Consider the following 22814-nt stretch of genomic DNA (forward strand, 5'->3'; position numbering starts at 1 on the left):
ATTTTTTGTTTTATTTTTCTTATTGGTAACTCATGTTATCTCCAGGAAAAATCCCTCATAAATTTAACACCCAGTGTTTTCTGCCTACTTTTCTTTCAAGTTCCAGGGTTTAAGAAGTTTGAATTGTAACTACAATGTTTCTGTGCATGAGTGCTTCCCACTGCACAAATACTTCAAGTCTGCAGAGGGCCTAGTTTAATTTCATTGCCATCAATGGAACACTAAATATTTACCAGACAACTTGAATTTTACTGAAAAAGCAATAAAATAATAAACACCAATTTTCAGATATATGGCTATGTTTACAGATAACATATTGCAACTGAATGCTTTCAAATATTTCATAAGGGCAAAATGTGAAACATGTTTTTTTAAATAACTTTTTTTTCTATTTTCCTGAACATCAATCTGAAAAAAAGATCTTGATCACTCAAAATTTGTCTGGTTTCTTCTTTATCTAATTTATTTAATAAAACCTTTCTGCAAATCTTGCTGCATTTATCTGAACAGAAATCTTTACATACCATCAGGAAAGGAAATGTATACATACAATGTTAAAAATATTTTTTCCATAATCCAGGAAATTAATGAAAATATGGGGCAACCTATTTCTTTAAAATGTAAGTCAGAAGGTGAACTATTTTTTTCATTGTTTACTTAGTTTGCTTGTGGAAGCTCTTAATAGCCCAGGAACATCAAATTTTGCTTGATACTATAAAGGAAACAGTAGTTCCAAAGTTTTAGAGAATAACAATGTCAAAACTTGATAATGCAGGAAATCTCATCTTTCTAACACATGAAGTATTCAGCTTATAGCAATAAAGCTTTTAGTACTGAGACAAAAAGTGTTCAAAAAGAGTCTATCTTTGGTGGCTTAGTCTCAGACAGGCTTTTGGATAGTGAAACTTCCAGAGAACAGTGTTGCTTTTAAGATTCTTAACCACTGTGTGAAATCACATTTCAATAACACAGTCCTTTTTTTTGTTTACTAACACATTCACTTTTTCTGAGTGTTAGTTATCAGCTGGCGGATTGGTTTTTAGAACTCAACTTTTTTTCTTCTTTCTTTTTTATTGCATAGCATGCAAAATGACATAACTTACATGATTATTAGAGAATGAAATCTGATAGACAGCTACCCAGAAAGTGTGTATTGATATACACCCATGTAATCCTATAAATGAGCCAAGGGATGGGGTACATTTGACACCACTTTGAAACCTAAAAGCTAGATGCCGAAGCCTGAGCTAAGTAATATACGATGCTCTACAGCTGACTATGAAAAAAATCCAATTTAGCATTGCTGTAAAATTGTCTATTCATGATCCACTGCTCCGACAAAAAAAAAAATTAGACATCAAATGAGAATCCATTTGTCAAGTCTTTTCTTTCTAATTTGTCTGTCCATCATTCATTCTGTGAATGAGGAATTTGGGTCTGCTTTAATTTATTTATTTGCTCAAACATGCTACCTTTACAGGTGAAAAAACAGTATTCCATTTGTCTCTCCCATTTGTCCTTCTCCCCTCCTGTTCTCTCTTCTTTACACCACTGTCATGAATAAGGCTTTAAGGGCTAAATTATGCTGATGGTGACATCTGTTCCACCCTTTTGTTTCACAGGTGTTGCCTGGTAGAGGAACCCAGTGAAGTGGTTTAAGCAGAACTGGAATGGAATCTGTCCAGGACACACTGGGTTTGCAGGGCTAAGCAAAGAAAAATTGCTAAAAGCTGTTGTATCAATTAAAATACTGAAAAAAGATGAAAACTGATCTGCTGGGAATGATCTGCCAAACTGAAATATACAGTTTTGTAACCAGGTGTTTTTGCTGCTCTTCTATTGACAGGTTATAAAAATATCTAAATGTCTTACAGTTACAGCACAGAAGGGTCTTCAAGATGTAAAATTTGATCCAGGGTGGTATTTAATAAATAATTAGTCTGCAATAAATTAACAAATCTGAATTTAATTACAATAGATCCTTCAGCTACATTTCTCAATCTTGCATGCTGTGTCTGTCTGATCACAAAAGTATTAGGCCATGTCCTACTCTAGTACAGACAGTAGCCATAAATGCTAAATACAGTAGAAGAATACATCCTTGAGAATTGAGCTTAATATTAGCCTTGCTGCTCCTCGCTAGTGTGACTTTTGAATTGTGTTCTTGAATTATCTGAATGTATTATCATTTTAAAATACATTGATGTTTCCACTTTGCTGTAAAAATAGTATTTTAATACAAGACAGTACTTAGGAATCTAATACCAGCCATCAGTTTGATATCAGCCATGACATTATTTAATTTTCAGAATCACAGAGGTTAAAGCTCACTGAACTATAAACAGTTGGAAACATGGAGTGTAATCCCAAGGCACAGCTCTGCACAAGCTGTAATTTAAATCATATTGCATGCTAAGCTGAAAAGGCAGTGCAGGTCCCAGAGGGCATGAATAAATCTGCAGTCACTGATTTGCCACACACATTTGTGCTGGGATACAGTAACTGTGCAAATGTGATGTCTTCCTTTAGTGCAGAGGACCTGTCATCTACTGAGATTTGTAATTAAATAACCCAAAGAACAAAAGCAATTACTTAACCTTACAAGCATTCAGACTGGAATTTACACAGTTTCATGAACAAAGAGAAGGGGAAGTTGTGGAGACGGAGAGAAAGGGAGGCTTTGAGTCTGCAACATAATTCAGATGTGTCTAATGCTAGTTGAGGTTTTAATGTATAGACCAGGTATTCAAATACCTGACTTACTTTGAACTATGAATTCCTCCATCACAAATTCCACTCTGAAGTGGATGTTTGCCCGTTTAAAGAGCCAATTATGTTACCGCTGGCTACATGCCACATCAGGTGCTGGCTTTGAGCAATCAGTTGTGTTAATTGCAAGCAACACTGAATGCCTTCTGGGACAAGAAATTCACGGTTCAGGAATGTTGGTGTAAAGGAGTTAGGTTCAGCCCATTACTAAGAACAAATCATCAAGTCTACGTGAGCTGCAAAGTAACACTCATGGTTTTACGGAATGGAGGAAAGAGGTTGGAACACACTCAGGTGCTGTTTCCTCTTACAGAATCATAGAATCATTTAATCTTGTGAGCTGGAAAGGACCCTTTAAGGTTATATGATCCAACTCCAATTCAGTGAACAGGGAAATCTACAGCTAGATCTGGTTACTCAGAGCCTGATCCAGTCTGACCTTGAACATCTCCAAGGATAGAGCTTCCACCATTTGCTCTGCTAAATGTGCAGGGCAGCTCAGTTACTTGATGGATTTGTGGTGGAGCCCTTCAGCTTCTCATCCCAGCTTCTTTGTTCTCTCTCTGGTTAGTTCTATTATGTTTTCTGAACTATGCAAACAGAGCCAAGATACTGGTAGAAGAGAATACTACATCATAAATATGGTGTCCTCCGCATGTACTGGCATTAGCCTTTTCCATCTGCATACTGGGAAAATAATAATAAAAATGTATATTTTTACAGTGATGTAGAGAAAATATTCTAAAAGCATTAAAAACATCAAATGACTAATTAATTTTAAGAAGCAGATTTGTATAGAAATAGATATTGAAGAAATAACGTATATTGTGAATGACATGAACTGAGCACTGCAGTGAGCAGAAATTAGTGGATTTTTCTTGGATGCAGTGTAGATATTTTACTTCATTATCAGGTAAATATCTGGACTGTGGCATTTTTGTAGTATCTAACTTTTGTCTTCATACCTGAATAACAGATTTTAATTAGTCTCTCAATTCACAGGAGTTGATTTCTGATATGCCTGTTTGTGAGTTGCAGAACCAGCTCAATTTAAAAAAAACCTGCCCAAACACTGGAGGTGATAAATGGGAGCCTTGGATAGAATCAGTGGACATAAAGAGAGTTTATATGTGGCAGAGATGGGGAAGAATTGGTACAAACCTCAAAGTCTGCAGGTGCCTAGAAACAGTATGGAGACTCAGGAAGTGTTTCTAATAGTCTTTAAAGGCTCAATCCCCAAACTCCAACAAGATTGTATAAAGAAAACTTCTCAAAACAAAGCCATCTTATTTCTCCTTTTAACACAGACTCTGCCAAACACTTTGGTCTGAAGCTGTGAATTTCATTAAATTCAATGCAACTTGCTTAGTGCTCTCCATTCTTGTATGGCTGAAACCTCTAATTCTCCACCTTCCCCCCCCCGTGGCAGCCAGCGTGCTCCAGTCACATCACACTTAACCTTTGCCTTGGCTTCTCAAAAAAGAATTTGTTTCACTCTATTCACAGCTTCAACAGTTTGGCAAACTGCACTTGAGTGCCGCACTGGGCCTTTATACTGAACACACTAATCTGATTGTTTTTCCACTCTACAAACTTTGGGTCAACAATCAAGCTGCTGCCAGAAACTAATTAATTTGCAAACAGGCCCCATTTTCACAGGGGGAGAGCTTTTGAAACCTATGTCAGCAGAGCTGGTCACACCATGGTGACATGCATTGTCATGGCATCCACTTTTCTGGGTAATTCTCCTCACTAATTTTTCACCACACACATGAACTCAAATTACCCAGTCAACAGTAAATTTCTATTGAATGCCCACCAAACTCTAAATGTGCTGTCCTGAGAAGAGGAAATTGGTATTGACAGGGTCAACACTCATTAAATTGATGGCTAGAGCAGAAGGGAAGAAAAGGCACAAGAACGTACAAAAAACATCAGATGTGTGTCATATCTCAATGAAGAGGGCTGTAACAGACCCCTTCCCACTTTGTTGAAATCACTTAGTATTCTGCAGTGTGATTCCCTACCAGCAGATCTCTGCTTAACTTTTCTTGAATAATTGGCTGGTTATTTGTTAAAAAGAAAGAAGGCAGAATTTGGTACCTGAAAGTCACTACTTTTCAAGCATCAGAGAAGTGGTGAGCCCTCACAGATATCTCAGAGCTCATGGGAAATCCAGCTGAGTTTGCAAGGTCTATAGTACACATGTAGTGCCTTTGGCATCAGGCCACCTTAATCTGATTTACATCTTTGTAAAAATAATAATTACAAAGAAAACCAGATTGTGTAACTAGAAGTTAGCCAAAAAGTTAGCCAAAAAGCAAAACAAAGTGCAGTTGTAGAACCTGAACATTACACCTGTTTCAGATAAATTATCTTTCCTATTTTATTTTTCAATTTTCACATCAAAATTCGTCTCCAGGGTAAGAATTTTCAATAACACTTACTGACAATTAACTGGAGCATGAAGGTAACGTGTTTATACTTATGCATATATGTGTAGACCTTTTATGTGTAGATATACATGCATGGTCCTTTTAATATATATTCACTGAAAGAAGTACACAAAGCTGCCCACTGTCAACTGCAGAAATTATCCATTGAAGCTGATACATTTTTATTACGTATGATGTAATAAATATCACATAAATATCATATCATCATATAAATATCATATAATTACCTATGATTTAGCGGAGTGTTGTTAGAGTAGTATGGTTAGGATGCATTTGGACTCAATGACCTTTAAGGTCTTTTCCAACCTGAACAGTTCTATGATTCTATGTGTCTACATAAATGAACATTCCTTCACTGTCAGATAAATAAATATAAATATAAATATAAATATAAATGTAAATGTAAATGTAAATGTAAATGTAAATATAAATATAAATATAAATATAAATATAAAGATAAAGATAAAAAGAGTAAGTTAAGAGTTGGAAACATACATGAGACCGTTATTCCTGGGGTGCACTCCTGCAGCTGAATTTTTTGCACAGCGCCTACATTTGGAGGTGGCAACTGAGACTCAGGTTTGTCATTCTATGTCTGTAATGTGCAACTCAATTGGGTCATTAAATCTTGATTCTGACCACACAAACAAGATCACTCAATTTGTGCAGTACAGCCAGGTACAGACTTATTCATGTCAAGCCAGACCTAGACAGAGCTTGTTCTGGCTCAGTTATCCAATTTCCTCCTCGGAAAAGTCAGAGAATAGCGGAAGGAAAGGGCAATATTCTTAGGTCTCACCCTGACATGATGCTTACTAGGATTTACTGGATTGTTGACGTGATAGTGTATTCACCAGTAATATAAAAATTACAATTAAAACAAACAAACAAAAAAAAAAAAACTATCATTTCTAACATATTACCAACAGATCAATTCAATGTACATGTGTAAGCACATATCCCAAAGCTGGCAATCACTTCCTTTTCTCTGTTTAGAAAGAAACTGCACAATGATCTTTTAGGGACTGAGGTCATATCTCACAGTGCTTGTTCAGAGAGCTATAAATTTCTTTCCTAGAAACTGTACTGTGTAGAGCATAAAAGCTTATCTGGGCTCCTGTGAAAACCATGCTTTGAACTCTGAGCTCTCTCATTATTTTTGATCATATATGCTCTATAAAGAGGGTGAGTCACAGCACAAGTTACCACAAAACAAGGTTCCTAATCTACACTCCCAGCTATTATTTTTTTGGCGTGAATAATAAGACTGACCAAGCTAACACTCATAAATGAGAACATGGTTAACCATAAGACATACACATATCCTAAATCAGGTGTTGCTGAACTAATGTGTATCCTAACTTCATCAAGCATACTGTGGCTATAATACAAACTTGTTTACTGACGCAAGTATTTTTCTGCAGTTCATATTCTCTAGAGTGTCAGGAAGTTCTCAAAATGTGTGATCAGAACCATGGGGATGTCCTCTTTTGTTTTTCTTTCCTACTCTCTGAATCCACTCTATCCTCAAAACTCATCTTTAGGCTTTATCTATTTTTCATACCTAAATGAAACAAAATCTCATTCATAGCACTTAAGGTGAATGAAAAAAAATGATGCAATCATTGACAATAGCAAGAGGAGAGGGAAGGGAAGGAGAGGAAAGTGGAGGACAGGAGGGGAGGAGAAGGGAGAGGCAGGAAGGAGGAGGGAGGAAGAAGGAGGGGGAGGGGGGAAGAGAGGAGAGGAGGGGAGAGGAGGAGAGTAGGAAATATTTTGCTAGGAATGTTTAAAATAATTTTGTTCAGATGACTTTTTAGGAGTGATTTTTCTTATTCTTTTTACCCACCACCTTCATGATCTTTCTCACATCCAGAGGCCGTGTAAAGCAACTATGCATTCTTTAATTGCTACTTGGCTTTCAATTTCCAAATTAGAGCCTTTTATTTACTTTGTATAAGGATACAGGCAGGGGCTATCAGTCAAGATGAATTACTGGATTCACCTACGTTGATATCTTCCAATCAAATACTTGGTTGAGCTTATGGCTCCCTGTGTTGTAACCATTTTAGGTTGAACACCAAGTAATAACAGCAAGAAAGAAGTGCATCTTTGTGCTTCCAGAAATTCAACATTTCTTCCATGAGAAATAGAATGAGTTATAATAAAATGTATTCAGAAAAGACTTGTTAGCTTGCAATGAGAAAAGTAATTTGAAAATTTTATTCATTCTCTCTAATTTGGATCTAGAAACTTAAGGAAGAAAAAAAGAGTTGTATTCCATTCTGTTCGCATTGTTATGCCACCGTCACCATAGTTTCTGAATACTTCCTAGCACTGTGTTAGGTGACATTAGCATTTGTCACACATGGAATTTATCACTGTGTAATTATTTATTGCTATTCTTAGCAAGGAAGCTAAGGGGAATGGGGGTGGGAGGGTGTATTAAGTGAGAAATGAGACTTGCTTATACGTTTTGTTCCTGCAAGGCTTTGAGTTGTTCTTGCCTGCATGAGCAGTGGTGGGAAAATGCTGGGCTTGGTTCCATGCTGCAGCCTGCATGATAGGAGATATCAGCTAACTAATTTGGTTCAAAGATATAAATGCGTACTTTAAATGCAAGATATCCTTGAAAAATAAACCTCACTGTTTTCACTGGTAAGATTGTTTAAATATTTCCTTGTATATCTATGTGAACACAGACTGGAGTCTATTTACTTCAGTTTCTCACAGTGTCAGACAAAAATACTATCTGAGAGCACATAAACTGTTATTAAAGTTCCTCTTCAAACCTGCTAGGCTGCCCCACTGACTACAGATTTGAAAATTAAATTTGCTCATATCCAACTTGTATCCAACTTTTTCAAAGGTCCTTCATTTAAATAGTTCTTTTCTTGATATATTGTGTTTATAGCATCCACCACCTCTTTTCTCCAAGAATATCTCAGTTAAATTTGAGGAAATAGCCTTCCTAAAGTAAACTAGGATGGTTTAGTCCCATCTGTGCTGGAAGGTTATCCATTTTCTGTCTGCTTACCTTTGCTGGCATGTATTATCGCTTTCTGTATGTCTGGATTGCTAATGTGTAGGAGGTGGGCTGGAAAGTGGGAAACTAGGAAGGCATTTAGGGAGCAAGGAGAGGCACCTAAGAGAGGGATGTGAGTACATATGGATGGATGGAAAAAGAGTATGATTTGGCTGATCAAATTAGAATTATAGATCAAGAATTCAGTAAATGAAAATGTATAAGCCTCAACAAGAGTTGCTGGAAGAGAATAAAGGCTTGATGCATTTACTACATCCTTATTAGATGGGAAAATATCTTATAAACAAATTGAAATCTTGTTCTCCTCTTGCAATTCATATATAATCAAAATTAGGTGTATAAGTTGCCAGTGTTGGGACATCCTACAAAATGCCATGAACAGAAATAACATACAGTGATAGCTAAGGTTCTGTATTAACGCCAAGAGAGTATCAAACCCTTATTTCCAAAAATGGAGCCTGTGAAATTTAAGAGAGCATTTTTATTGAACAGCCACTCAGCTTCTATAATTCTCAGCTGTTTATGTAACTGTAAAATAAAGATTATCAAGGACAATAACCCCAGGGGAGTAAGTACAACTGCTACCCCATTTTAAAAATTAAGCCATGGAAAATATGATAAAATAACATTATAGAGCAGATTTAAATCCACAAAAAGCAAGGAAATTCCACACTATGGCTGGAAATCCATCCGGACTGTCTGCCTTAACTTTGCTGTTCCCTCACTATTTGGAGTGTAAATCACATTCATAATACTACCTTAATGTGGATTTTGTGATTTCATTTCCTCTCAAACTTTGTGCATCCCAAGTTTGTTTTGATTTTAAAATAAATGTTTATGGTCATTCATTTTATGAAATGTTAACAATTTAAGGCCAGATCCCCCATGCTTGAGTAAAATAAAATTAGGGTGGCTTAAAGCTTTCCTTCCACTCCCCTAAACCTCAACTTGAAAACTATCTTCAGTGCATTGCTGAGCATTTGCTTTGGTACACTGCACCACCATTTCTGCTTTCTTGCCTCTAGCCGTGCCCTCAGCCCTTGCACGAATGCTTCTTAAGCTTAAGAGAAGGGAGTGAAAAATGTACAGCAAACTCTCCATTTAGCTCTCAGAAGAACTCCGTAGTATCAGGGAAAGCTACTCCAGCCTGCACATGACTCCTACTCATCTTGTGTTATTGCCGAAACAGTTCACAAAAGCGGGACCTGATCTACACTTCCTTGAAATAACATTGGTTTCTGATGGGTCTGAACTATACAAGGTAATGGCACATCTAAAGAAAAGCATGCTTTTTGTCTATAGGCAGAACTCTGTGGGAAATAACATCAAAGCTATTAGTCCTATAGTAAAGGTGAATATGTGATTTTTTTGTTTGTTTGTTTTTTTAATTTCAAGACGTTTTTAGAGAGTCCAAATGTATTCTTAATCCTCACTGAGACCAGCCCAGACTGTCAAAGCTTTTTTGTGCAGAGAAATACTATGCACTTGCACAAGGAGCCAGTAACGTCCACGCACATGGCTTATGACAAAATGCATGATTTGGTGTGGGGCACTGAACAGTGGCTTTTCATACCAAGTCGACTTCTCTGAGCATGTACATATTTTACTGTGTTTTTGCAAATGCCTGCATGTCACTTCTGGCTAACTCTGTATCAATAATTAAATATACACTGCTACAGTGACTGATGCATTGTTCTCTACCTTCTAGATGAATGCCCTGACTACACAGCTATAGAATCAGTCTCCCTTGCTTTATTCGGTTTGGTGACTATTTAATTTTTTATGCAAAATGAAATGTCTTTAGAAGCCTGACAGCATTTAAAATTTTTAAAAGACTTAAAAATATTTAAGAGCTGCTGGCCAGCACCTTCCCTTGGGCTGTGCACAGTTCAAACTCCTCTTCCCAGTAGCACTAGTCTTATTATGAGAGATGGAACATCTTCAACACATGATTCTGTAATCTCTGTAGAAACTCTGTGTTCATACTTTAATCCAAAAACTTATATTTCCATACAGGAAGATAGTTTAAGAACTACACTTAGTGTTGAAAATAATCTTCACTGTGTGCTATGGTAAATACTGCCTTTCTACTTCTATGCTTCTTTTGGATGATATTTAAATTCTGAAGAGTCTGACATTCATCGGTTCTTTACATGCAAATGTCTTCACCTTCCCATCTTGCATAAAGAGGTTGTGGTTTCTACTCTGTCAGATGTAACCTTAGTGCTAATTTGGGAAAAGTAGTTCTCACATTTAGTGCTGAAAGACTGATAACCGAATCCACAAAGGAATGACACATTTTCAGTGATGAAGTACTGGAGCTGTGGACAGTGGCTGTGCTTTTCCAACATACAAATTCTCCTGACTCAGCTGTCATTGTGCAAATCTAGAGCACAAAAGCAGATTTTGCTTGCAGGACCGTATTCTATGTCATCACAACTATCACAATGAAAATGAACATTGCATTATATTGAATATATTTTTACTCTCACAGTTTCCAAGACAAATGGATATATCTGTAAGACTGTACTATAAAGTTTTCTGAAGTACAGCTATCTTCTCTATTACTGTAAAAAAAAACCCAAAAACTAATAAACAATATTGCTGGTTTACTAGGCAAGTATCAACTGACCTGACAGTTGTACGTCTGAGTTATGACTAAACTAAATTTAACAGGAAAAAAGTCAGATTCATACAACTCATCATCATAAAAACACACCTATGTACACACACATACACATATGTGGTTATCTGATACATACATACAGTGTATATATGAGGGCTGCTCTGAAAGTAATGCCTTCTATTTTATTACATTGGTCCACGACATCAGAGGCGAATGTTGGTAGAACGTCAGTGGAGGTTGAATCTTCCCAACAATATTCCATTACATTTTGTTGCCATGCAACAGATGACAGGACAGAGGCAGTCTACCAAAATGGTGTCTGACATAGAAGTACACGTGAAGCAAAGGTGTGCCACTGAATTCCTTCATTTCCTACAGAAAATAATTGCACCTATTGATATTCATCAATGCTTGCTGAATGTTTATGGGAACTAAATTATAGGTATGAGCACAGTGAGGCAGTTTTATGTGGCATAAAGGCTTTTGTTCAAGGCTGAGGAAAATACGCAGCTAAAGGTGATGAATATGTTGAAAAACAGTATTTTGTTGCTGAAAATTTTCTCTATGAAGTAGCATTATTGTCCTTTTTGCATCTGTTGTTGTTCCCATAGAAATAAAAAGGAGGCATTACTTTCAGGCTACATGTCTTAAATAGTTTTGTTCATCCAACCTCCAAAAGAACTTTACAACTTTAACCATGAGATTTAGATTGTTTATCGTACATAAATCTAATATAATAACTAGTATGACAGAAAAATTCCTTACTTTAAATGAAAAGAAACTGTTGTTAAAAAACTGGCTGCTGTTACATACTAAAATGATCACTTTGCACTGAATTAAAGAACCACACAAGAAGACCCAGACATTAGCACAGACATAAGTAATATGGTTAGATATCTAAACACAATTCTTTTCTTTGAATTCAAAAAACAGGAGTGCAAGTCTGACAGATGCAAGTAGCATGTACAGAAAAAGTAGCTGAGTCAAGTTTTCAAAATTAAAATATAAATTAACATAGACTAACTACAGCTAGCACTATGGGCCCACTTAAATCAAATGGCAGCTTTTTAAAATGATGAATATTCATTTCCAAGACTCTCATAATCCTGGTGTAAATCCAGTTAAATTAGTGAAAATTTCATAGAATCATAGAATCACAAGATTGGAAAGGACTTACAAGGTCATTTAGTCCAACCGTCCTCCCCTTACCATTGCTACCACAAACTACTAAACCATAACTCGTAGCTCCTTGTCCAGACTTCAATAAAATTGGATAGAGAAATCAAACACATTTTAAAGTACATGAAGTCAAAACAAGATTTTCATTGAAGCTATCCCTCTCCTCTCACCCTATACACATGAACAAGCAGCTACAGGCTTGCTTAGTAATATCCATATAATTTATATTTTTTCTCTTTTTGTCTGCTGAATATTTTGAAATGCAATAACTTGAAATACCCAAGATTCCTTTCCTTTTTTCCAACCCACTGACAACTCTGGACTGCTCAGAAAAGTCAGTGGATTCACTCTCTGTTGCACTTGGTGGCCAGTGTCAGATTCCCTTCAATCCAGTAAAAAATTAAAGCTTGTACAGAATTTAGTCCTGCCCAAGGCTCTGTAGCTACTTTATGTTGAAGTGTGGCTGATGCCTCCCTAGGCCTTGAGCTTCTGTCCAACTTACGCCCTACAGAAATCAGCTCCTGTGGCTTAATTGTGTTAACTTAGTTTCTGTATATGTTTTAAATTTAATCACACTCCACAAATCTCAATGTAATTAAAACAAAAATTCTTCTTTATAAATCACTTTTGATTAGTTTAACTAGTTTAAGAGAAAATTCTGCTTCAAATAAAGGAGGAGTGTATATGGCACAGATGTTGCTGGAACAAAACTGTGTGCTATTCTTTAATAGCTAGACAAATGTAATGGGATAAATGTACATCTTACATACCATTTAGCCACCGGGAGTCATGCTGCTCTGTTCTGATTGGATGGTGATGCCCCAGAGTTCGGAAAATGGCAAAGTCTCTGCCCATGAAGTCTGCTGCTGTGCCAGAGTACAATTCTCCATCTGTGGGAGGATGTAACTGTAAGAAACATTTCTCAAATTTCCAGTCATGGTAAGTAAGAGAAAGTTGTCAGTCCTCTCTTTATATTATACTAATGGGAGTAACAAGAAAATTACACAGCAATAAACCATATGCAATTTATTGTCATTGAAAATATATGATTAGATCCACTTTCTCACTGCAGAACTTAACTGTAACCTCTCAAATGAGCTTTTATCCGCCAAGTGCAGACACTTTACCACCATGTGTTTGTATACTTAAGCTGGAATAGTGAGAGACTGTACATCTATACCTGGAAGACAGCAACACACAAAAACAAAATACTCCTCGAAATCTATACAGCTATAAAGTTATTCTATTTTGAACATTTGAACAGAAGTTTTGCCTGGAGACCTCCACAATTTTTTTACCCACACTGCAAGGGTTTTGTCATTCTGTGTTTAGAAGTGGAGAGAGGCTCATTGAGTCACAGTTCAGAAAGTCATCATATCCCTTTGCTTTTTCATGCAGGAACATTTTTATTTTTTTATTATTATTTTTTTTTTTACTTCTCTGAAAACAGCAAATCCTCTTAAAAAGGGAAGACAACACAGTTTTCAGCTTCTGCCACTTCTATAACTGAGACTGGCAAAGTGCAGCAGCTAAGGGAGAGATCAAATGAGATCATCTGCTACTACCTCGACCCCAAGCGTACCACAGTGAACAAGAGGATTAGAAGTCGATCTGTGATACTTCAGCCCATAAATGGCACAAACATAGCCCAGCTGGAAAGGAAACTCATAGTATTAGAGTCACAATGTTCCTCTCTTGAAGTAGCTAGAGGAATTCCGGAGGAGACAAACATAGCTTAAACAAAATGGATGAGATCAAGTTAAATACATGCCAACTGGTAGAGAAAATAAAAATAATATATACATAATAACTAGACTTATAGAAGATATACAGTATTAAAATAATAATAATAATAATAAAGTATTTATCATGTATTTTTCTAGTATTAATGTTAGAGCTTTCATACAAAATAACCTGAATTCAAACTGGTAGAAATGCTTTCTCAGAACTCTGCACTTTTATGCCTAAAAAGGAAATGAGATACTCTCTTCTATACTTCTAATATGGAATTAAAGATCATTATTGCTTCTAACTGCTATTTTCAGGCCACCCATTTTAAATGAGTTTCCTGTGAAAAAGAGAAGCTTAAGGATGAAATAACCATTTCTTTAAGCTAAAGTAATACATTTTTCATGGTCATGATGAACTCTATTTTTAAACACAATTTAGGAATTCGTTCATCATTTTTAATGGCAATTTTAGATGTTTGCCTGGTAGGACAACCATGTCCAAGCATGCCTATTGGATATCAGTGGCATCTTTTTCCCAGAACACTGATACCATGAAATTATCAGTTGAACTTACTGAGGCTCTGTACCATATGGTAGCCATGAAACTCAGGAAGGGTGAAAACATGATAGCAGAAAGGCGTGGTATGGAATGAATTCACAGCAGAGATTAGAATAGATCAGTCGTGCCCAGCAGGAGGTGTAATCAGAATTGAAACAGAACAGCATATCCTTAATTAACAATTTATCATTCCTCTATGTCATTTTCAAGTTTTTAAAGGACAATCACTTAATTATAGTGATTATTATGTACAGGGTATGCAGTTAAGTGTTTAAAGAACGTAAAACCTTTTTGCTTGAGAAAATGGCTTTGATGCTGTGCTTAACCTTTCTTTAACCTTATCTTCAACCTTATCTTCATTTGCTTGTCTTCCATTCCCAGGTGAGTTAGGATAAATCAATATACATCAAAGGGGAAGGAACAAAAAGTAACAACCCCTATTTTACTTACTACTTACAAGGAAATAGAAAGGTCAGTTAAAACAAAAACAACAACAAGATTCAACATTTTATACCTTAAATATGCACATCCTTTGATTTAGAACTATTGATAAACTACTTAAGATTTAATGTGAGGGGGCTAGAGCACAAGTCTTATGAGGAGTGGCTGAGGGAGCTGGAACTGTTTAGTCTGGAAAAGGGGAGGCTCAGGGGAGACCTCAGTGCATTTTACAACTTCCTGGAGGGAGGTTGTGATGAGGAGGGGGTTGGCCTCTTCTCCCAGACAACAAACAAGACCTGAGAGAATGGCCACAAGTTGTTCCAGGGGAGATTTAGGTTAGACGTAAGGAAAAACTTTTTCTCCCAAAGAGTGGTCAGGCACTGTAATGGCCTGCCCAGGGAGGTGGTGGAGTCACCATCCCCAGTGGTGTTGAAGAGGTGCTACAAGATATGGTTTAGTAGCTCAATGCGTAGTTATGGTGGTAGGAGGATGGTTGGACTAGATGATCTTGTAGGTCCTTTCCAACCTTGTGATTCTATGACTCTATGATTTTTACCTCCTCTCATAGTTAAAAGAAGGCTAATCTTTGTTTCCCTATGCAGATCATCTTTTAGGCTGATATTTGCTTATTGATATGCTAGGAATTGATTCTTCAGTCACTGATAGTTTTGCTGCACTATTTCCATTGTTAGTAGTTTTTAAAGCAGTCTTCATTGGCTTTAAGAAGGAAATGAAACTAAATAGAAAACTTACAAACATCTCCTAGGCAGAAAAAATGAAACAAAAAAAAGGTTGCCACTTTGTATTTCCAGTCCAACTGCATAAAACAAGGACTATGGCTTACCTTACAGAGCAAAATGACGGCCCTCAGTTGTTTGCATTGAAAGAAAGCACTACATATTGGATACAAATTGTTGCATGCTAAAGAAGCAGCATTATAACATAGGCATGCAAATACACCTATTAAGTTTACTGGTTACTAATTTAGGGGGAGAAGAACTATTTTTCCTACATATTGAACAGAAGAGTCATAGAAGTGCAGGACTCTTCTCCCAGTATCTCTCCAAGTTCATCACCAAGTTAATAAGTTAAAAGCTAAACAGTATGCATTTATTTGCCAATTTTTTCTATTCAACTCTTAGGGAAGGCTGCATTCCTAAAATGCAGCACAAGAGAGACACGGAGGTGTTGGAGTCGGTTCAGAGAAGAGTCACAGAGATGAACAGAGGGCCTGAACACCTCTCCTATGAAGAAAATTTGAGGGAGCTGGTTTAGTTTGGAGAACAGAAAGTTCTGGGGCAATCACCTTGTGGCCTTCCAGTATCTAAAAGGAGCTCACAAACAGGAGAGAGATGGACTTTTTATACGATCTGAGAGTGACAGAACAAGGGGAAACGGTTTTAAACTAAAAGAGGAGAAATTTAGATTAGATATTAGGAGGAACTTTGTTACTCAGATAATGTTGAGGCAATGAAATAAGGTACACAGAGAAACTGTGGATGCCCCATCCCAAGGCCAGATTGGATGGGGTACTGGGCAGCCTGATCTAGTACATGGCAACTCTGCCTGTGGTAGGGTGGTTGAAACGAAATGATCTTTAAGGTCCCTCCCAGCTTAAGCCAGTCTATGATTCTCTGGATCTGTGGTCTTTTTTTTATTATATATTAACTGAAGTTAAGATTTTCAGAAGCACATAGTTGTGCCTTGAAGTCACGTCTGTTAAAGACAAAAGCCAAAACACCCCTGAAACTAAAATAAACTCTGAAATTCTGAAACTCAAATGTACTTAATAGCTAAGTTGTAATACAGTGATAGCAAATTCTTGCTTGGTAAGAGTCTAATGAATTTCAGATCGCATTAATTCATATTTGGAAATACAAAGGCATCTAAAACAATGTAAATAGATAGATAGATAGATAGATAGATAGATAGATAGATAGATAGATAGATAGATATTCTTTTTGTTCTTTTAAACCAGTGAGACACAGAACTATAAACAGCCTTGAGGATTCTGGATAATCAGAGCTTTTGAAAATCCCAAAGGAACATTTCCTAAACAGCAGCTGACAATGGAACAATGGCTGTCTCCTTCCCTGAGTTATTTTCAACTATCCCAATACTACTGCTTTAGACTAACACATTCAGTGATAATTTTCTCCTGTGATTTTGTTTTGCAAGTACCACGCTCCTCTCATTTTTCTCCTGCCCTGGAATATACACTTGCAGTGTATTGCCCAGAGACTGCTTAGTGTCTACTTATTTGTGCATTAGCCCACTCAAATGGGGATTGTTTCATTAGCAGTATACAGATGGGAATGGCTGAATAATGTCTGATATTAGTAGGAACTATTTGTATCATGTTCCCAGCTGGTGTTTACTTAAGAGTAGAGTAACAATAACTACTTTTAATGAACAACTCTTAAAAAAACAATGAAAAAATGTTTGCAGGTGGATGAGGGAAAGAAAGAATATCAGAAAAATATTGGAACAATTTGAATAAGGTGAACTTCTGTTGTTGTTTTTGTTTGTTTGTTTGTTTGTTTTGCAAATACTGAATTTTATTAGGAGAGAAGAAATACTGAAGATCCTTTAACAGTAATAAGAGTTTCAGCTGAAACGTAAAAAAAGAATCTTGAGTACTAAGGGCTATTAAAAATCTTAAATTACTTTTTGCAAACTAACCTAGGTGTTTTGACCAAATTCCAGCCTAGGTAATTACATATCACTTACCTAAGATTTACCTCCCAGTTAGGGAGTCAAAAACGTACTCTTTTTTCCCACTTAGTAAAAAGCTTTCTTTAGTGTTTTTGATGAAGAACAGAAGTTATTTTTTCCCTCCCACATTTAACCATTCAAATTACTTACTGTTCTCAGCCTTCTTCCATTTTTGCTATAGCTACATTTTGTTACTAATTATAATATTGTATTTTAATAAGTGCTGAATAATTTTTTTTACATTTGCTCTCTTGAACCTAAGGTAACCCCTAGTTGCTTGTGAATACTGATAATAGCAGACAAGGGGCCAGGAGCAACTGAGCTATCTCTCAGCTCAGACGGGGAGAAGGCATCTATTCATATTCTTCTTGGTGTGAGATATTTGTTATAAAGACGTTTTTCTGGCCTTCATAGTCCCATTCACTGCTTCAAAGAACAGTTGCACCACATCTCTCCATACAGACAATGCTCATTCCTTATTTCTCACCTCCAGAGTATTGAAAGGCTTCTCACCTCCCAATTTGAGGACAGGAAATTACCTTTGGTCATAATTTTGGCATAAATTTTATGCATTTTGGCAAAGATGAGAGTAAGTCATTGTGAACCAGAGTGAATCTGCTGTACAGCTTCTTAATATCAGTAGAACTTCTTCACTAAAATACTGAAACAACTGTAGCATTGTAATCAACAACACAACTGTGAGGTAGCTCTGAGGAGGCAGAGCAGAAAGGATGTTCACATTCAGGATGCAGGAATGCTAATTTTAGCTTCAACATGAATCTTGTAAGTCACTGGAGCTGCAATTAGTCACCGGCATTGAATGTTGAATTTGTGCCATTTTCTACAGTGTTAATACAACCATGACTCTAATGGAAGGCTGATTTAAAACAAAATATGATGCTCAATCTACTGTTTATTAGGAGGAATAGTACATGGAGTGAAAATTATTGAGATAGGGAGTGGACTCACAAAAACAAAGATGCTTTAAAGACTTGAAATCTAAGCCAAGGGAAATAAAACAATCATATTTGTGCATAACTGAGTAGAAAAAAAAAAGGAATGCGAAAAGCTAGACGCTGTTGATTTTGTGCAGTTGCATACCAGGTATACCATGTAATACTGGCTTGCCATCATTCTCTTTCTTTACTGTACATTAAAGTAAATAGTAAAGCCAATCCCTTGAGAGTAGCTATGACACAAATTCATGTTGCTCCAGGCACTAATTTATACACTGGACTTTTACACATACTTTTTTTTTCTTTCTTTCTGTTTGTTCAGGATACAAGTTGGGGCAAGATGTGGAAGCCTTTCTTGTTTTTCCTTTCAAAAAGTGCATATCCCCAGGGTAGCTCATCACCTGTGAACATTAGGAGCTTCGAAGATCAGGAAATGAGGCACACTGAAGATTAAATTTTTGTTGCTGCCTCTTTTGAATAGTTTCACTTTTAAATACAATGCAAATAAAATTTGTAGTCACTAAGCAATACTAGACATACGTAGTCCCAGAGAACACAGTGTATCTGGTTATGTGTCATTTTCCAAAGGCTTCTGTGATAAGAGAATCTGCAGGCTTCTGAGACTACTGCTGTCCCCTTGGATTTGACGTTGTGATTAAGTGCCGGAAAGTTACACATTAAGGATAAAGTGGCTACTCTTAGGCAGAGTTCTTACAGAAATAACAATCAACTTTGTTTTGCTCTCAATTTCTTCTTCCCTTAATTTCATCTCACAAAACATTTTTTGTGAAGGAAGAAGGAAAAACAACCAACACAATTCAATTACATAAATTAAATCAATTATATAAATTAAATCAATTAGATTAGTATAATTAGATTAACATATGCCAGGTGCTCCATACATACATATTCTATGAAACTAAGTATTACTAATTCAAATATACTTAATTTATTGAAATCCCTCTGTTCTGGATACGAGTCTAATTGCATTCACTGTGAGATACATCTTTTCAACTGAAACATCATTTTAAGGCCTGGACCTGTGAATGTTTGTATATCTTCAACTCAGATGTGAGTACAACTTGGTGATGGACTTTACTTGGCTACAGTACTGATACGAAGAATTGCTTATTCCTGCTCTCATTTTGCTCCCAGATGTGCTGGTGCAACCATCTGTGAGGGCACACAGTAAAGTGGGCAATTAAAATACCTCCAGAGTCACCTAGTTCTGAGTCTGAAGAAACAAGATGTCACACAGTGGTAAAGCAGTCAGTGTGATAATTGAATCTTGTCTTACACAAACTCTGCTCTCATGATGGCTGGGCCAACTGTATTGAAAAATGAAACTGGAATGACTAATGACTACTTCAGCTTAGACAGAAAACAAATAAAACAAAGTCCTACCATAGGTGCTGTGAAGAGCAAAAATAAATAAATAAGTAAATAAAAATGGCAGGGAACTGGCAGTGAATGAATATCTCACTGAACTCATGCTCTGGCACCTACCTACTAAAAGAGAAGCTGTCAGCAATTTAGGATCGTAAGGGCTTTTCCCTCGGCCGTTTTCAAAATGTGAATCTTCCATCCTAAAAATGTTGTCCTGTGGAGTGGAAAAAAGAAAGAAAAAAACAATTTTATTTGATGAAATGAAAAATAAGTTGAATTAAATAGAGTACAGATATGTAATGCATACTGTTTGGTGGTTTGTTTTTTTTTGGCTCAAGAGAAGTGAAATTATACTAGGAGAGTATCTGAAAAAAGTCCCCATTTTCTAATCAGTACTATGCTGATGGTACTCAAAAGCACAAATACATGCACACAGCTTGTGCCTCATCTAGTCTACTTCACATACACTTTACCTGGTTTCATTGAACAGCCTGTACTTTCACAAAGAATATGCCTGTGTAATTTCAACTGAAGAAGCTGGAATTTCAATGTTTTGACTGAAAAAATGAAACCGTAGATTAATGTGTTACAGGATGCTAAACCTGAACTTGAGTTCTCAGTGACCTACATGGTTTTACAATTTTAACTTCATCAGCAAAGCTGTTTTTCAGTAATGTGCAATGCAACTTTTACAAAATGGCAGTTGGGGGAACAGTACATGGGGTTATAAAACAAGATTAAAAAAGGCCTCAGTCAACACTAACTCAAATCAAGGTCAGTAAATCCAAAGCAATTGGCTTTTCAGTACATTTAATGATTTTAATTTTAACTGGGGGACCAAATCTGCCAATCAAACAAAATAGTTTGTTTACTTTGTGTTTTACACTAAGGTTAAAACCAGAATAATAAATGCTTTTTGCATAGTAGACATTATATTGATAGAAGAATTGCACAGGGCACAGTAAAAGCTAAAATTTCCATTTTTACATCTGCACTGCTGTTAATTTCCATTGACACCTAGCTAAATCACGGAACTCTAAAGCCAGGACACACTCTGGCAATAATTCTGGGAATTATTCTGTGCACCCAGTTCTCAGTCACTAATACCTAAAAATTCTTTGAGGTAGATAACGAAGGCAGTATTTTAATAAATATAAATTAAATACGAATTTCTTGCTGTCTGATCAGAGATAATTATCTGTTTTAAGAAAGAAAAAAACAAAAATAAGTAGCGTGGAATATGACTAAAATATATGTATTCATAGAATAAATCAACTGAGAAAATATTACAATATATAGAAATATGTAGCTTCCATTTGAGAGAAGACTACTGCCAGCACAGACTGTTACTCAGCTTTAGTTTTATCTAAACAAGTCTTGAAAACCTTCCATTGCACCCTTACTGATTTTTTTTCTCAAAAACAAACAAACAAACAACAAACAAACAAACAAACAAACTAATCCTTTTTTTTCATCTGAGGAATCATTTGTGGCTTTCAGTCCTTGTTATATTATCTACTATGATGTGGAAGAATGAAAGTAACTACCCTTAAAGTAGTTACAAGCTGTTCTTAAGTTGCCCATTTTTCTTCTCTTCTCTGTACTAAATCTCACACAAGAACTTCAGAACAGAAAAGCTTCACTAGTGTGTGAACTCCAGAAAGTATATTGTATTGTCTTGTGTTTGAAAGTAAAAGCTTCAATTAATTGTACACAATTATTTCATTCTGAAGGATAATGCTCCAGAGCTCAGTGCTAGATCTTTGGCGCTCCATAGTGCTGTTGTAGGATGTAAAATATAAAAACAAACTAACTCAATTACTTTGATTATATATATATATTTTTAATGTGAAGATCAATCACACAAATAGCTGATATTTTCAAAGGAACTCCAGAAGCTCTTAACATTTCACTGGTGAAAAAAGGTGAAGGGAAAATGGGCTGTTTAGCAGAACAGCCTATCTGAAGAGATTTTCTACTTTGAAAGATAAAAACTTTGGACAAACTTTGTGAAATTTGATCCTAGAATTCAAGCACAATATTGTAGATGTAGCCTGCTTGATTATATTTGTATAGTCATCCTGTATCTGTAATATCTTGCATAATATTAAATTTATTACTTTCCTTTTGTCCTTTCTACTTTTGAATAGTCCAGACACATTCCTCACTTCTCTGCAATTTTCTGACTTTACTCCTTCTGACCAGAAATGATTTAATAATGAAAAAGATTTTTTTTAAAATGCTGCACGTACATGTATAGAATTTGCACAATAAATAAAAGCAGTAAATTCAGGAGAATGCTCTACTTCAACTACAGTAATATAAAAAGGCACTAATGCTACAAGCCATTATTAAAAATGTTATTAACAATCTACATTTACTTGGGATTTCTTCTTAGTAGATGATAATTGCTCAACATGCACACCAATGGATATTTGATAAGGCTATAAAGTCAGTGGCAGGACAGTTAAAGCTGAAGATATTCCCAAGATTATTCCATTTGTCATTATGGACAAATAGGAAACAGATGTGGAAAGTGATTTGATATAGGAAGGATCTGATTTTTTACTATATTCCTCTGGTTTATGTCACTGTAACTTCACTGATATTGGTATATAGCGAGCAAAAAAGAGTGGAAACTGGGTCAGCCTAAGTCAAAAATGATCTACCCTTTTCTTTGTGATTGTCAAATAAACCATTTAAAATAGGAGGTATGACAGGGAAATCCCACAGTGTTTTCATATTTCAGTTAAAATGCAATGTAGACACACATTATATGTAATAAGTTTCCAAATGTATCAGTGACTAATAACTATGATAAATATATCACTGTTAAGTGTCAAATGAATGTACCTTGGATAGCCTGAAGCCCCAGAGAGTTTTGATAAACATACTACGAGAAGTCTAACCTATCACAAATAGGGCAATATGCCCAAATACCTTTTAGAGTA

General features: G+C 36.0%; 1 protein-coding gene across 1 annotated transcript in view; it reads right to left on the bottom strand.

Annotated features, from left to right (window-relative positions):
• SEMA3A (semaphorin 3A) overlaps positions 1–22814 on the bottom strand; it is a 168601-nt gene that overhangs the window by 46539 nt on the left and 99248 nt on the right. Inside the window, exons 5-6 of the mRNA XM_052681030.1 lie at positions 19984–20077; positions 12847–12966 (exon numbers count right to left, since the gene is read on the bottom strand). Of these exons, the coding sequence (XP_052536990.1) occupies positions 12847–12966; positions 19984–20077 (214 nt within the window). The remainder of the gene's footprint in view (positions 1–12846; positions 12967–19983; positions 20078–22814) is intronic.

Source organism: Tympanuchus pallidicinctus, unplaced genomic scaffold, assembly GCF_026119805.1.
Source record: "Tympanuchus pallidicinctus isolate F22 unplaced genomic scaffold, pur_lepc_1.0 scaffold19, whole genome shotgun sequence".
In the NCBI taxonomy this organism is placed as follows: Eukaryota; Metazoa; Chordata; class Aves; order Galliformes; family Phasianidae; genus Tympanuchus; species Tympanuchus pallidicinctus.